Source organism: Embiotoca jacksoni, unplaced genomic scaffold (genome assembly GCF_022577435.1).
Source record: "Embiotoca jacksoni isolate LCO1_2020_lvr unplaced genomic scaffold, fEmbJac1.0.p SCAF_13, whole genome shotgun sequence".
NCBI lineage: Eukaryota > Metazoa > Chordata > Actinopteri > Embiotocidae > Embiotoca > Embiotoca jacksoni.
Genome location: NW_027185263.1, coordinates 13,360,146 through 13,377,740, shown reverse-complemented (window position 1 = coordinate 13,377,740; position 17,595 = coordinate 13,360,146). Strand labels below are relative to the sequence as shown.

At 41.6% G+C, this 17,595-nt stretch overlaps 1 protein-coding gene across 3 annotated transcripts in view; it reads left to right on the top strand.

Annotated features, from left to right (window-relative positions):
• Positions 1-1,189: 1,189 nt before the first annotated feature.
• LOC138196561 (cell adhesion molecule DSCAML1-like) overlaps positions 1,190-17,595 on the top strand; it is a 53,125-nt gene continuing 36,719 nt past the window's right edge. The window contains exons 1-3 of one of the 3 annotated variants that reach the window (XM_069146719.1): positions 1,190-1,412; positions 10,544-10,864; positions 13,248-13,394. In XM_069146719.1, the coding sequence (XP_069002820.1) occupies positions 1,190-1,412; positions 10,544-10,864; positions 13,248-13,394 (691 nt within the window). The remainder of the gene's footprint in view (positions 1,413-10,543; positions 10,865-13,247; positions 13,395-17,595) is intronic. The other 2 variants (XM_069146721.1, XM_069146720.1) reach the window with 2 other exon arrangements.

Below are 17,595 nucleotides of genomic sequence, written 5' to 3'. Positions count from 1 at the left end.
TGTTAACTGAGGCTCTCCTTCAGAGTGGGCTGGTTGTGAAAACTTTTAAAAGCCCATAAAATGTTACATTATTTGACTTTTGAACGGATTAACTATAAATGGTGAAATGAAATAATTATTTTTATAATAAAAAAAACAAAACCTTTTTGCGGAAAAAAGGGAAATCTTCTCGAAATGATGAGATTCAGTCTACGCAGTTGCCAAAACAGGTCAGTGTCTGAGACTTATGAATACAATTGCTACATGTAAATGAGACCAATACAATGTTAATATCACTTTACGTGCTCTTTTAAAATAACACTTGATAATGTTTTTTTCTCACTTTCAGTCGTCTGTGAAGTGAATTTAATAGTCAGACACCTTTTGGCAGTGAATTAACTTGTTTTTCTTGATTTCAGTATTTAACTATTTTTTTTGTTTTGACTGGTCTTTCAGAGGTTTCTGCAGTGCAACTGGATCTGAAGCGGCTTTTGCAGCATAGGATCACTTTTCAGATTCACCACTAGCCTCCACAGTGACTTTAAATATTCTATGAACTGGGAGTGTCCTGCAACTTGCCTTCCTCCATTCGTTTGTGTTCATGCAGTGGAGCTTTTCACAGCAGGCGCGACAGAGATCAGGGCGAAAGGGGAAGCTAGAAAGTTGACCACTGTCCTTCCAGGCTTCTCTTAATCTTTTCAATATTGGTTTAATTTACCTGCTGGGTTTTTACCTGCTGTTTGGAAGTGTCATGCCCCACACCCCACTATTCCCCTCCTCTCTATCTGCAGTGCATTTCTGTGCGCAAACGTCTAAGCACGTTCCATGGCTCCGAAAGACAAAGAAAAACAGTTGTGGGCTACTCTGTTCTGTCTTCACAGCCTTGTGATTAAAGCCCAAACTCAGAGGAAAAGATATTAACACATTTTACTGCGCCAGTCCGAGCAGCTTCTGTAGATCCATATTGCGCAAAGAAACGCGGGGCGCACAGGTGGGTGCGCTCTCCAAGGTGCCAGCAGATCTGTCTGCGGAGTTCCAGCGCACACACAACCACGGCACATTTTGGACACAACTGGACAGCAAATGCAAAATGTCCAGGTCAAATCAAGCCTCGGCTTTGCGGTGATGTGTCGATCCGCCGCGGTGTTTGATATAAGTGTAGGGAGGATGGATTTGTATGCACGGTAGTCTTGGGAGGAGAGGAGGGGACATGGGCGGGGCTGAGGCGCCTCTCATTTCCCCTCCATGCTTAGCGGGGCAGCAGGGCTGGAGAGACCTCCGGGGAGCACAGTCGCCAGTCCAGCACGGAGACCCGCCTGGCCAAAAAAACGCGCCTCACACTTGCCAGGATTGCCAAATATTCCTGAAAAATATACCTGCTATTTATGGCATGTGGCTTGTAACTTTACTCCTGCTGTACTCTCTCCAAGAAGGTAAGAGGAAAAAGAAATGCCTGGAATATTTCACACCCTGCACACTGAGTGCTGGAGCCCTACTGTTTTTAAGTTGGAATGAAAAGTAACAATGGAAACTATCATCAATTTGGAGCTTTGAGTGATGCATGTGCTTTGGTGTTTCATCGACTATAGTGCAATGGAGAATTTGGCTGAAAATGATTCTTTCAATCAAAATGTACAAAACTGCGGCGGCTGAACAAGTAGAAATATTGTGAAAGTAAAGGTGTGAAGTATTTTTATTTACCTGGGTGTTTGGTGGTTTTATGCAGGGGACCTTGATGCCTCAGATGGTGCTGATAGCACGGATTGTTTTCGCATTACCAACTCCTGTTATGAATATGTAAAATGGCTGAATAGGGAGAATGAGGTGCAAATAGAGGGAGGGTGAGACAGAAATGAAAACATGTATCGGCCTGCAATTATAGAAATTGATTGGCAATTTTGGAGGAAATTCTCTCAAAATACTGCACTCTCTGTAAAGTTTTTGATGTAGATGCTTGTCATTTTGGGGGATCTTGATGCTTTCATTGTGTAGCCTCTGCTAATTGCAGCTGTTTTGATGGACTGAATTTGGCACAAGCGCTCGCTTCCACAGAGATGCTCCCATTTTTAGGATGAGACTTTAAGGGTTTTTAGTTCCTCTTCTTTTTTTTCTGTGGTGACACATTATTGCCTTTTTTAAATTGAATGACAAATAAAAGGCCCTCTCTCTCCAACAACGGCCTTATTAGTTTAATAGGTCTACACCCACATAAAGGCCATAATTAGTGTATTCAGATTTGTCCTCCTTACTTAATTCATTTGCTCTTTTGGATTTTTCCTTTTGGTTCATGTTGTCTGGAAATGTAAAATGCCATTTGTTTAAAAGGATTCATTTTTCTTTCTTGTCCAGTACACAGTAAATCCCTGACCCTATTGCAAAGTTGATCTTCTGCTATTACAGTGCATTATAATAATCCTGAACAAATCTGCGTCGAAAATATGAGAAATTCAACACTATCTCGACATTAGAGTATTTCCCAGGCCTTTAGCCTGCCTGTTTGAAGACGTGTTTACACATTGTTTTGTCCTTATTAGCACAGGCCTAGTTAAAATGCACATTTATTCATCAAAAAGTCAGGGATGTGGTGAATTGCCTGGAAGCAGGGATATGGCCGTTTTCAGTGCAAACGATCCAAAATAGGCCATTTATCATTTGAAGTTCTGGCGTTTGCTTAGATTGGATTATTTGTTTTAAAAAAAAAATATATATATATATCGGTAAATATCAGTTAGTAATTAGTCAAATATGTATTGCCTGCGTTTGTGTTCAGGCTTCTTAAATTCACTGCATTTGTTTGCTGTTGATTTATAGCACTTATTCCACTTGAGAAACGTGATTTCAGACAATTGCCGGGTTCTGTGCAATCATATTAATATGCGCAAATTTATTTCACCAAATGAGAAACTCCGGGGGCGTGGGTGCAGATTAGAGACTTGCCCGGTCATGTTCCTCACTAATAGCGCACCTGGACCCCGCGGACGTGGTCGCGCGGGTGCCAGCGCGTGCGCGCGGTGCTCCTGTCTCTCCGTTTGTGGAGGCGGGCGCATAGAGGAGGACAAGTGGCGGGGACGCCCCTCTTGGTTCTGTTGTTAAATGTTTTGAATATTATTTCTGCTCGACATAATCTGAGAGTTCACTTATTTAAAATTTAAAAAAAAAAAAAAAAAAAAAAAAAAAAAAAATACATTCTTTACTCAAAAAAACACAGCCTTCAGATTTTGACAAGAATATTGTTTAAAAATGATGCTAAATCACGTCAGAAACTCGAGTTTAGGAGGCAGTAAAAGGTTAGCAGAAAATGTGAACAGATTAGATCGTAATGCATATTTTTAATATCAATTTGTAGCCAATTAAAGTGGGATTTTATTGGGGTTTGTACCTGATGATTTCAAAACAAAAATCAATGTTTTGTTTTAATCGTTTTAAATTAAATTCACAGGCTATACCTATACTTACAGTAATTGTGGTTAATTAGCAGTGAATGAAATTAAGTTGAATATTTACAGGCCTGCTCTTGGCCTATTTTGCACTTTAAATAGAAAATCTAAATAATTAAACAAAATTTTTAAATTATTTGTATAGAATTAAATGATAGGCTATAATTTTAATTAGAGGTGTGTAAAGCAAGGTGATTCCTGTCCCTGCTCTCTCCACTGCTCACCCCCCTACGAAAAGAAATATGCAAAAATATCGCCTCTTCCTCCCCAGTCTAATTCCCTGTGCTTCCTTTGCAAGGCTGCACAATTAAAGCTGCAATCTGAGCTGTATGCACCACTCAGTGACAGAGCTGTGTGGTCCACAGGGGTGCCAATCATTACTCAGGCAGGGCACAGGCCTCCATTTTTTACCAGCTCAAACCTGGCATTATTTAATTTTACATTTAAGAACGCACAAACACCCAGCTTCAAAAGGGGCTAAAGAAGAAATAACGAGCTCTCAGTGTGATTTTGGCTGTAATTTGTTCTTTCTAGGGGCTCGGATGGCTTGATTCTCAGTCTTTTAATTAAAAATGAAAGAACTGTTTTCCAATTTTTTTTTTTTAAATATACAAAAATGTATTATGAAAGGCCTTTTTTTTAATCAAAAATATATTGATCTAATGATTGTTCAGATAGATCCTGACACTTTTAACTCTAAAATGCAGCTGTTCAATTAAATCTAACAACATGAATATCAGTTATCCTTCACAATTTAACAAAGAAAAAGTATCTGCAGTCAATAGACGAGTAAAGTGTGCTGGTGTTAAGACTTGTCAGCAGCAAAAAGGGGCTCATTGCACTTCCCATCTCACCAACAGGACGTCACTGCTCTGTCACTGGCATCCCTGCGCTCCCATTCGCCCCTTAAATATATTATAAACCCAAATGAGATTATGAGTAAGAAGCAATCAATAAAAAAAAAACAGGGGGAAACAAGATGCAAATGAACAGCATCAACAGTAAGATTTTTTTTTTTTCCAGCAAGAACTCTGTAACACCACACTGATGCTAAATTGAGCCAGACCTCCTCCAAATTTCATTGGATGCTGGAGCTGCACATTTTCAGAAGGAGGGAGTGTTCAGCAAATGTCAAATCTCTGAAGCAAGTAGTTGTTTTTGTTGGATCTCCCTCTCTCTCTATCTCCATCTCTCCCTCCCTCCATCGCTTCCTCTCGCAGTAACTCCCCTCCCTCTCTCTCCCTCATCACTAGGCAGAATTAAAGGTTGGGGGAGGGGCAGTTTATGCAGACTGTGCTGGGACTTGTGATCCACAGATTTGATATTCACATTAAGAGAGAAACTGGCTGCTTTGATGTGAGGGGGAGCAGGTCCCAGGGGACTGCTGAAGTAGCACACTTTTTTTTTTTTTTTTTACTGACACAGCACAGTCCAGGGGGGGTTGGTGGTGGTGGTGGTGGGTGGGTGGGGTGCGGAGCAGATTGTTGGGGACAGGGTGTACAGAAAGACAGTGGGTGGGGAACAGCGATACCCCTCCGTTGATTAGATGTAACCTCAACAACCTTCCCCCCCTACTTCTCCACCCACCAACCACCTACTTATGCCAGACCCCTGAGGATTATCCATAATCTTACACCTATCTTTATCCCCCCCCTCCTGTATCGCACCGATATTCAATTCACACCCCCTGTTACAGTGCGCCTCCTCCCATTGCTTCTTGTACTGCTTCATGTTTCCACACACAGTTGCAAACCCCGTGGCCCCCTCATCAAAAACGGAGCTCACAACTTTCTTTCCCAAAAACATCCGATGGATAAGTGATGAAGAGATGGCACAGAGTGAATGCGGGAGCTGCAGTCTAGTTTCCAAAATACCAAAAGATGAGGGAAAGGGTTTTTCATAGATTACATGGCTGAAGTACATGTTCTCTACATGTCTCTCCTAAGTTGAATCCTACTTTTGACCTTTACCACATACGTCTCATATCACTAAATGCTGAGAAACTGTTTTTACTAGAGATTGGTAAGTGTGGATGGAATATGTCTGTGGTTGGTCACAGGAACATCTGGAAATGTGTGAATGTGAAACATTGAAGTGGGGTCTGGAGTTTGTTTACCTCTTCACCAAAATACAGTTGTGAACGTCAAGTGTGTGTGTGTGTGTGTGTGTGTGTGTGTGTGTGTGTGTACACACACTCCTGTGAGCACTCACATCCTGGAGAGGCGTAGATCGGCTGCATTATGCATGATGAAACCTTGCATAGGTTATGACTTCTGCCTCCCTGACATACATATTCATGCGTGGCTCTCTGGCAGGATGTATAAAATAGTGGCTGCGTCTCTGACAGCCTAAGCTTGAGCTCCAGCAGTGCCATCAGCGCTCCAACACCTTCCGGTGAGGGCTGCTTTTCTCTGTGGTGCTGTGTCTGAACGAGGTTGATGAAGCCTCCTGGGTGCAGGTGAACTGCAGCAGCAACAATACGGAGACTCCACAGCTTCGGCCAACACTGCTGTTCGAGTACTGACTGTCCACATGCTGCTGTGGGGCGAGATCCACAGACATCACTGGGGAAAGTGTTGTCATTGAAATGAACAGGGACATTAGGTGTGTGCGATAGAGTAGAGTGAAACGGTTAAAGCCAAATTTCAGTTTTTCTTAATTATTTTTCTATATATTGAACCAATATAGAGTAACAAAGCTGAAATGTTTAGCCAATTAATTGGTTTGTCAATCAGCAAAAATAGTCACTGACCATTTTGGCCATTGATTCATTGTTTCAGTAATCAACGTCTGTGTTTACTATTGTAAGCAGAATATCTTTCAGTTTTGGACCGTTAGTCTGGCAAAACATCACATGTAAACACTTCACCTTGGGCTCTGGGAAAATTTATAGTGAGTTTATTGAAAACATATTTATCTATTGTGATAACAGATCATAATTCATTCATTGATTAATGTAGGGATGCTAAAACATGATGGATAACAAGTAAAGGATCATGTTTATTCAAATCTTATTTTTGTTGTTTTATAGTAACCACGATCAGCTGACAACAATGTATTTATTGCCACCTGTGATATTTTATCCAAACACTGGCTGTTGTGTTTTGAATTTAAACAGGTGTAAAAATACTAACCATTACCAGATGTATACTCACTCTGGCCACTGGTTGTAAATTAGTCTGACAGCATGTTGGGTTGTTCAAGCTAACTATACAACATGCACATTGAGAAAAATCTCCCTCAAGACTGTAATAATAACATATATTGGCCTTTTCATCAGAAGTCAAGAAGACGTTCAATGCAGGTTATAAAGTGGTGGCCCAACACCCAACCTTCACTGTAATGAACCTTTAATTGATCCTTCCGTTGTTTGAATTTAACCTGAGCTGTTAAGTGAAACAGACACCTGGGGAATAGTTTCTCATTCTGATGCACTTGTGGTCACAATGGCGTAATGGCTCAGTTTGTCTGTGGCTGTGTGTAATATGACATTGAACCAGTGCTTAAAGCTGAGGCACACTAACATCAGATAGATTTAAAAGTATAAACATGTTCAACAGTTGTGTGAGGACAGTGTGCTACTGGCTGACCTTGGTTATCATCTTTGGCAAAGATATTCCACATGGCCTTTACAAGCCTTGAGAATAACGCAGGCACGTTTACCATGCAGTCTTTGTTATGAGCAATGTTGCTGGTACATTGTTGGCTTTTTGTTTTCTTGCCACATAAACCATTGATACCAGTTGGCACAGGTGAACAGTCATATTTTATCTATTGGTTTTAAATCGAGTGGAAACTCTTGACAGTCCGGCACAAACCAGTGCTCTGCCAGTTGGGCTTTGGAGTGCACCCGGTGTGAAATGATAATGATTGCAGTGTTTGGTGCGTCAGACGTTGACTCAGAATTCTTACTAAACTGTGGTGCATACTTTGCTTGTGTTTACTTTGAGGACACTTTCAGCATCTATTCCATTTTAACATATTTGCTCATTTCAGCATTTGCAACCTGCTGGTATTTAAGACAGTCCGACAGAATTTGGGGTTTCTAAATTTAGATTGCTCAGTGGGTCACTGTTGTTAGGTTAAATTGTTGCATTGTTTTTTTTTTTGATTATTCAGTCACAGCTTTCAAGTGCCAGCACCACCATGGCAACCCACATTGTCTCCTCCCAACATGACGGAGCACTGAGAGCTGCATTTGGATTGTGTATGTTAATGTATTTAAGTGTACGCACGTGTGTGTGTGTGTGTGTGTGTGTGTGTGTGTGTGTGTGTGTGTGTGTGTGTGTGTGTGTGTGTGTGGGTCGCCTGGTTTTGACAGGCTCTGAGTGGTGGGACTTTGCTCTGATCCCTTTTCTATTCCACTTCCCGCTCCATCAGTCCCAGTGCTTCCCGGCCCCCCCAGTGACCAGGCCCCCAGGCCATATAATCTACTGTAAGAGAGGTTCTCCTGCAGCCCAGCCCCCCCGAGCTTTCAGGGTGACCCCCTCACTCCTCTACTTTAGTGCTGTCCCCCCATTGGGAGATTATAGATATTGCAATCTTTAATATGGGCTTTATGCTCAGGGGCCATTATCAGTAATCTGCAGAAGGGAGGGAGTCTGACCTGGTTTTTGCAGCCCACCACCGGACTGCCAGACACATTTTCACATACCATCTGTAACATGCTGCCCAGCTTTATCAATCTCCAGACCAGGGACACTTCTTTAAAAAGGAAGCCAGAATTATTGACTCACCACCCTGGACGGATAAGATAGCTGCGTCTTGCTTCGATCTGCTGCACTGAGCTTAGTGCCGGCACAATGATACTGTTGATGGTGATGATTTATTCTGCCAGGCTTTACTTGTTAATGTCTGTCTGTCAGCATCACCCATAGCTCGGAGCCATGGTTCATTTACAACTCTTTGCTCTAAACAAAGTGTTCGGATGGGCCGACTGAAGAGACGCATCATCGATCACATACAATATTTGTTTTCACTCCCGATTTCTTGTGTTTGGTTTTAGTGCTCTAGATGATCTTTTTGTTTTCTACATTCATATCTGATGAATTTTCTGATCCTCTGCAACTATATCAAAAACTTTAATGCTCCCTGTTCACTTGCATTTTTATTTTCAGAACTATTTTGGGTTTTTCTGCCGTGAGCAGCTGTAAAAATCACGTCATGTGAAAAACAGGGATGTTTTCGTCACGTGGGATTATTCTAAATTAAGACTGTTATTTACTTACAGCACAAGTTAACAATAACAAACAATGTAAATATCCATCTTAGTATTAAAACTTATATCTCCAGATACTGTAGATAAGAACAATTTGCTGGGATTATGATAATAAGTGCTGCTTGTTGTCCTTTCTGCTATATTATTTTACCTCTCTACTATTTGCAAGATACAGTACAGTGTGTTTTAACTGAAGAACACACTCAGAAAAGTCTGTCTGACAACAGATGATCTGAACCACAGAGGACTCAAAATTGATTTGATGTGTGTGTTGTTGTCTTTTGTGTCCTTAAAGATGAAACAATTAATCGGGTAGTAAATCAATGGAAACTGTAATGACTAGTTCGAGACATTTCATAGAGCAAAATGATTAATCAATTAGTAAATAAAGATGCAAAACAACTGTTAGTTAAAGTTTATATCATCAATAACTTTTTATGTTATCTATTTTTGTTTTAGTTTCATTGATTCATCATTCATTTTGGAGCTAAATTATTATTTTTTTTAAAGTACTTGTTTACTAATCAGTTCGAGAGCTCAATCTTCAACATTTCAGTTTTTTCATATAATTTTCCATGAAGAGTTTTACAAATGTTTCCTGGACAGAATAAATCATCACAGCTGTTATGTAACTGCACCACAAATAGTCTATGAAATGATTAACTGGAAACACGGGACTGGGGTATGTTGATATGCAGTGAACAAGTGTGCTTAACATATAAAAGATATGAAATTAGTAAGCCTTAAAAAAGCACAAAGAGTATCTCTAAAAACATGATGGGACTCTCAAAACACCTGCAGCTCTGTTTTAAGACAATCATCAAAAGTCAGTGATAACACTCAAATAAATATATATGTATTTCATGTAATCAAATGTGATGTTAATAAATTCAAACTTGCAGATTGCACTCCTAAAAAATAATTTATTTTGATCAGTTTTATTTAATGAATGTTGACATTCATTAAATAAAGGAAGCAACATTTAAAGGTGGAGTGATATGGAGGTATGGAGATGTGGAGATGTGGATTGAACAACACATTGAGTGCTAATTTGATCCTATTTGGCTCAAAATCCTCCATCAGGTCCTTTTAGTATCTCCAGTGATGTTTTAAAGACTTTCTGTGCTACATTCAGCTGCGAGAGGGTGAACATGTCGTGGACGGTTTGTATAAGGTGACATAATTCAGAATCAGCAGTGGTTAACATCCACATCTGTCCATCAGCAGTGTCCCCCTCCCACTAATTTCTCTTGACCACAAATTTAAGAAACCCCCCCCCCCCCCTCTTTCCTTCTCTCACTCTCCTTTCTCTACTGGAGGTGTATGTGTTTAATCTGAGTGCCAATGAATAACATTCCTGTGTGTGTGTGTGTATGTTTGTGAGAGTGTGCCTGCATGTGTGTGTCTGTGTGTTAAATATGTAAGGAGATTAAATAGATTTAAATCTCTGCGTCTGGCATAGAAATTCCAATCACATAACCTATCTGCATGTTCCCTCCCTCTCTCTCTCTCTCTCTCTCCTTTCGGTCTCTCCCGCTCGCTCTCTGTTTGTCTTTGTTTGTGTATGTGTGCACACTGTACGGAGGTAACAGGCTCCTCCCCCCTCCGATCCACCTAAACCATCACAGGCTTTAGCCCAAATCCCTGGCTTTCTGCATCACATGACTGATGTTTGCAGCTGGACATTTGACATACATTTTTTATGATTATTTCACAACACATTTGAAGGACATTCCCACTCTGACCAACTTTTGTCTATCACTTTGATGCCTATGGCTTTAAATCGATGGTGGTGAAATCCAGTCATACTGCTGTGTGTGTGTACACAGAACATATAACAGGTGCTCGTTGCTTTCAATTCCACTCTGGCCTTGTTAAGTGATGATGTGTTGTCTGTTTGCTCCTGCAGTACACAGTGAGGATGTGGGCTCTACCAGGCTGTACTTTGTGAATGCCTCCCTGCAGAGGGTAACCTACTCCAGCTCGGTGGGGGTGTCCCTGCCTTGTCCAGCAGGGGGCACCCCCAGTGCCATACTACGCTGGTACCTGGCCACCGGCGACGACATCTACGACGTGCCCCACATCCGCCATGTGCACGCCAATGGCACCCTACAACTGTACCCATTCTCGCCCTCCGCCTACAACAGCTACATCCACGACAACGACTACTTCTGCACTGCTGAAAACCAGGCCGGGAAGATCCGCAGCCCCAACATCCGCATCAAAGCTGGTGAGTCGGGGCGGACAGTAAGGGAGGGTATGAGCCCTGGAGCAAAGAAAGACTGAAAAAATGGGGGGTGTTTTGGAGCAAAAGGTCAAAGTGAGACACAACATCGTGAGAAATGGACCAAAAACAAGAAAAAGAGACAGTTGTGAAAGCATAAAGTGGAGCAGATGTGATTGGCAGCTGCAAAAAGCCCAACCCACACACAGAATCACCTGTCCTAAAATAGACCGTCTCGACCTGAACACAGATTGACCTAGAACACAGTCTACAGAGAGAACATCTGCATCACATACTACATCAGGCCTCGGCCTTTGCTCACACCTATTTGCCAGAGCTGGTGATGGAAACACTGCGCTTTACACCGACATGATCCCTTCAGCTTCATCTGGTAGGATGACATCCAGAACACAGACCTTACAGTATTTACAGTTACGTAGCAACTCTGCTGTGATTTGTTTAGAGGATATAACCAGATCAGATAAGGAGGAAAATCGTGACATTAGGTTATATCCTCTTCCTGGCTCGTCTTCGCTGGCAGTCCTTCACTTTAAAAAAAGGTCAGTACAACATAAGCCACCAGGAACTTGACATCCACTTGAAGTTTTCTCAAGCAATGCCTTTTAAAGGTTTGCAAGGTGTGAAAAGCAATTCACCATCTGGGCGCTAGAATTTTATTGTATAAACTAAATTATACATTAAAGTGTACAAAGAAATATGTCAGGCCTCCATTTGGGACAATATACACTGTTTTATTTTTTTTTTTATTATTTGTAGTCCAATTAGAATAAAGGATCAATCAATAAAGACTAACAGATATTATAGGTGGTCTATTTTTGGAAATTTTGACCAGAAGTTGCCTCTGTTGCCATCATATTCTCTTTTCTGTCCTCCTTCTCCTCCCAGCTCCCCTCGTTCTTCAAACTGTCCTCTTGTGCCAGGCTAAATATAGCCACAGCACACTTCTTTAATTATCTCTCATTAACAGACCTAATTGGTGCTTTCCATTGATTAGACCATGTGAGGCTGCTTTAATAAGCGAGACCTCATCTCAAGTAAAACAGTACGTCTGGGGTTTTGGGCTCCTTGAGAAGAGATACGTGAAGAAGAAAGTGAAATTTACCCAATGAACAGACGTGCCAAACCACAGCTGGATCAAACTACAGCTGGATTATAGATACACTGCATCTATTGTCCCTCCCTCCCTCTTTCCCATCATTCATTCAGGCCAGTCGGTCCCTCCCCCTTCGCTCCTGCCATCAACATCTGTTTTCATATTCTGCCTCCCAACACCGACCTGAACTAATACTCATATTCATTCTAATACTAATACTTGTGCCAAGTTGAGGATTTGAGCCAGGACCCTGAGCTGCATGCCAGCCGGCTGCTGCCTTCATTCCCACATGACCCAAAAGCCCGGCCTCAGGAGCGGAGGGATTAGCATGAACCAAACATCCTGCAGCCAGCGGCCTCTGTCAAGCCCTGGCAGCTCTGGTGTGCAAGTTCCACTCAGACAGGATGTGGACGTTTTGGGTCTTGTGCTAACTACAAGGCCATAGCAAATTCACATCAGAGGTGGTTGATTATATAATTTCAAAAGAACGCCACAGATCTGGTTTACCCTATTCATCTATTTAAACAAGATGTAAATTTGCAAGCACTTGCATGTGTTTCCTACTTGCAGCAGGAATGTATGCATGCTGTCATCGTGTCTGTTACCAGGGAGGGATTCCGAACCAGTTTCTTAGCAACCTTCAGATACGTCCCAGCTTTCATGTGATTTTGCTAATGAGCCCCAGCTCATTCAACAGAGTGTAAAATATTGCATGAACCTCCATAAACCGAAGCACCAATAACCCTTCATGTGCGCAGCTCACTCTGTCGTATCCTTATAAAGTTCTGGGAAAAAACAATGAATCAGTGTTGCATGATGATGTCACGCCACAGCTAGAAAAATAATTTCCATGATTATCCCGCTTAATGGCGGCTTGTGGCATTTATGGTGAAAGCACAGGCAGGATTAGAGTTCAAACAATACATAAAAGTAGTCTAGTAATTTCCAATGAATAAACGTGGAGTGCTGTTGTAATTGATAAAAGGCTGTTTTGCTCTGGAGTGTTAATGTGTTGTTTTTGATGATGTAAATGCGGTTGATTATTGTTTTTGTCTCGGATAAGGGCTAATACCACTATCTTGTTGTACTAATGATGTCCATACACTGTCAACACATCTTCTGGATGGAGTACGTATGGGATATTTTGTGTAAATAATCAATATCACATCTTTTGTAATAAAAAAGATACTGCTAATGTGTTGATTCTTGATGGAAAAGCCCATCAAATAGTATTTAAACTAACCTTTGTACAATACTGTTTGTGTGTCTGTGCAGTTTTCAGGGAGCCCTACACTGTGCGCGTGGCGGATCAGCGCTCAATGCGGGGCAACGTAGCGGTGTTCAAGTGCCTCATCCCCGCCGCCGTGCAGGAGTATGTCAGCGTTGTGTCGTGGGAGAGAGACACCGTTTCAATTGTCCCAGGTAGGAATGAATTTGTTTGATTAATTTGATGGTGTTGGATTTAGGTATCTTTATCTTTTATGCGTGTGTGTGTGTGTGTGTCTCTTGTTTGTGTGCGAGGCCGGTTGATGCACCGCTGTGCTCTATGTTTGACTGAACTCTTAACTTGTGTCTTCTGTCTACTCACTGTTCTGGATCACTGATCTGGTTCCACTCCTCCTCCTCCTCCTCCTCCTTCTTCTTCTTCTTCTTCTTCTTCTTCTTCTTCTTCTTCTTCTTCTTCTTCTTCTTCTTCTTCTTCTTCTTCTTTCCATTCTGCACGTATCTCATCACATTCAATTTTCTCTGGCTAATGTCAAGTCCTGCTTTTAATTGTGCTTGACACTAAAGAAAACGAAAGACAGACTCTATTTCCAAGTCGCGTGACTGTTCCACAATTTCTCCTCATCAGATCTATTTCTGTCCACTCCCTGCTTGTCTTGCCACCATGTCCTTGAAGAACAGGGCCACAATTAGAGACACAGGATGTCAATAGGACTGTGCCCCCACATTCATCTTCATTAACCTCATTTGTGTGTGTGTGTGTGTGTGTGTGTGTGTGTGTGTGTGTGTGTGTGTGTGTGTGTGTGTGTGTGTGTGTGTGTGTGTGTGTGTGAATGTGTGTGTGAATGTGTGTGCAACACACAAATCTTGAGTTAAATCTTTATGTCTGTTTTCTGGTTCTGTAAATACATTATGTGCATTTTATTAAGTGATTTTTTTTTGTTTTTGTTTGAGGTGTATGCGCGATTATTTGCTGCTTTACAATAACTGTAGGGGAGAGGGACGGGAGCTAGAAAAGAAAAATAAACCACAGGAAGAGAGGCAAGGAGGGTAGTAGGGCAAGAATGGCCTCAGGTCCTGGCAGATGGCGTTTTATATCATATGTATGCAAAACACACAGACACTGTGTCACACATATACAGGCACCGAGGTCACAGTAGTTTGTCATTTTCAGACATTTTAGTGTATTCTTTAAGTGCAGTTTCAGTTTTCACGTGCCGTGTTGTAGTGTTTGAATGCACTCTGCATTATTTTTTTTTACTTTAGTCACCCACCTGGTAGAAAGTGGCAACACCAAAACATGCTTACAACTCGAGCTGGACTGATATTAGACTGTTGGCGTACATGTTGATATTAGGGAGTACAAAAAAAATCTGATATCGATACATGGGCCGATATTATGTAAATATATATATATATATATATATATGAATTTATAATGTGTACATTATAAATAAACATACTTTTTGCAATGATACCTCAAATGTTGACATCAAATTATTTTGACACAGCGAGATAGTTTACATTTTATTGTCGAGAGTGACATCAGTGCACTAAAGTAGTAAAAATCACTGGGAATCTAATTATAAAGAACTGTAAAAACACAAAGAGAAAGCATCTTTTTCTGGAATATGTTCTTTAAAAAAAAAGTTTTCATGTCGGCCATACATGCCAATATCTGTGATGAGCCAATCTCGATCAGTTGAATTATCAGTCGGGCGCTACTTACAACAAACTTTGTATCATCATAAAACTGATTTAAGTGTTAACAACAGTTTTGGCTTTTGCTATTAACACTCGCAAAATCATTTTTATTTTTCCACACTCTATTTTTTGGTCACATTTGGTTCACAGTGACAATATGACTTCCCTTGATTACTGACATAAATATAGTTGATCTAGTTCGGATGTGCCGGTCCTCAGTGTGTAGATTTATGGTTTCTCTGTATGGGGTGTTTCTGCGTATACTGTCATGAGGCTGCTGTGTGTAATTAGGGGTATATAGGTCAGTTGATGAGCAGTGAGTGTGAGGATCAGATGCTGAACATGATGAGCTGCTCACTGAACTCGACGTTCGTTTCCCTACGACGGCGGCGCGCACACGAGCACAGCAAACACTCGCAGTGTGGTTGTTTTCAACCTTGACCCGCTAATCAATACAATGACCTTATCATCCGTACAGCCAATCAGAGCAGTCTGCACAAACGGATCATAATCTGAATATTGTGATTACACTGTCACATGGATGCACAAAACATAAGCATACATGCGCACGGACACATGCCGTGAATATCCATATAAGGAAGATACATGTGGTAATAAAAAGAGCTCAAAGTAAAACATTACTGACGCTGATCTTCTGCTCCTCAGTTAACCAACTCAAACTCTCTTTCTACCTCGCTCTGCTCCGACTTGGCCGACAAAGGACAGTCTGGATAGGTCTAATGAAGATGTGAAAATTGAAATTGATTTTGTGACTGAAAGCTCTCTGCATGCAAGTGAGTGGCTGATTGCCTGTCTTGCCTATCACAACCTCCTAAGGTTGGCTCAAGAAACACAGCGGGAGGAGTTGCAGTTGATTTGCAGTTAGTTAAATCCAGCGTGTAAAGGTTCATGCCACCATTTTATTTACTTTCTCCTTCCGATAAATCGGAGGCGGAGGGGCGGGGAAACATTGTGGATTTCTTTGCCATTTGGTCACACAACAGTGATTAACAAACAATCATATTCACACAGCTGATCTGTACTAATCTTTACTTTGATCAGATCCTCTTAACTGCATCTACTATAGCAACAACTCTGCCTAGGATGTTATCTTTTATTGATAAAGAGGGACATTGTCTGTTGAAATCCACCGCAAACAGCAAGTCAAAGCATTCAGCCATCACTGAACTCTTTCAATTGAATCTTTGAAACAATCTTTTGTCTCGGAGTGGGCTTTGATTGGCTAGTCGCATGGCTGCAACACAGAAGAAAAATAAAATCTATTTTCCAGCAATGCCACAAATGTCTGAGTGCTGCAGATGGAGCTCATCTCCATATTAGTTTCAAAATGTATTACAGATTTTATTTTGTTGATGCCTTGAATTCTATGAGAGGTAGGAAAGCATTCAAATCCTCCACCTTCAAAGCAACATTTGTGCCACCACTGACCCGAGGCTGAATCCCACCACAGTTCCTTCCTGTAGCTCTCCTCTCTGATTTTCCACCACCTGAATACAAACTAAGAATACACAAGTGACTCGACTGCCCCGTTTCCTTTCAATTAAAATATAAAATTGTCTACTTTATTTTCACGTATTACCTGTGCTTTTGCACTGGAGACTCATTATGGGCAGACTCTGATCAGTAGCACAATCACATACTGGTCTGAAGGTTGAGTTGATGACATAACACATCGCAGCCGTGGCCTTTGAACCCCAACAGGTTCCATTTTGTCAAACACACATGTTTCCCATCTGGAGCATTGTGTGTCCATGTGTGTGTGTGTGTGTGTGTGTGTGTGCGTGTGTGTGTGTGTGTGTGTGTGTGTGTGTGTGTGTGTGTGTGTGTGTGTGTGTGTGTGTGTGTGTGTCCCCTTGGCTGTCCCACTTTCCTGTCCAGCCAGGACAGTAAGGGGGTTTAAGAGGGGAGGGGTGCAGGCAGACTGACCTATTTCCCTCACACTTCCCTATCCCATACCATCCCTGTAGTTAAGCTTTGTGTGTGTGTATGCGTGTGTGTATGACCCTCATGAGACAATGGAGGCCTGCTAGTCTGAGCAGTGATCTGAAGGAGCAGAGTTGGAGCGGGGACAGAGGGATGGAGGGTTTGTGGACGGGAATAAAAACAACAGTGGGACACAGAGAGGGTTCAGCTCATGGATCGAGGCTGTCAGTCTGACCGACAGAAAGTTAATGAGTGGCTCCGATGAATAGAGACTGGACCAACAGATGGCTGCAGCCACATGGTGGTCCACAGAAGATGCCCAACCACGCTCCATCTAATCCACCTGCCACACAGTTTGGTGTTGTTTATGTATTTGCCCAGTATTTTGATACACATGGCCATAAAACTGAGTGCAGAAAAGCTCAAATAGAAGGGAAGAAATGACAATGTGTTGTTGAGATTAAAGACGCAGGTCTAGTAAACTCTTCTCACATAGAGATCACTTTTTCTACTGTCATTGTTTCATTTTCTTATTCAGTCACACTTCAAGCTTTCACTCCATCTTGTTGTACTTCATTCAAATTGAACAAGTGTGTTTTGCAACAAGTCCCCCAACCAATACAATTGTAAACAGCAGGTCAATTGGTCCTATCCTCAAATACAACCCATAGGAGTTTCACCTAAATCAGCACCTCTGCTTAGGTTTTGGCACAGAAACCACTTAGTCAGGGTTAAGGAAAGATAATGGTTT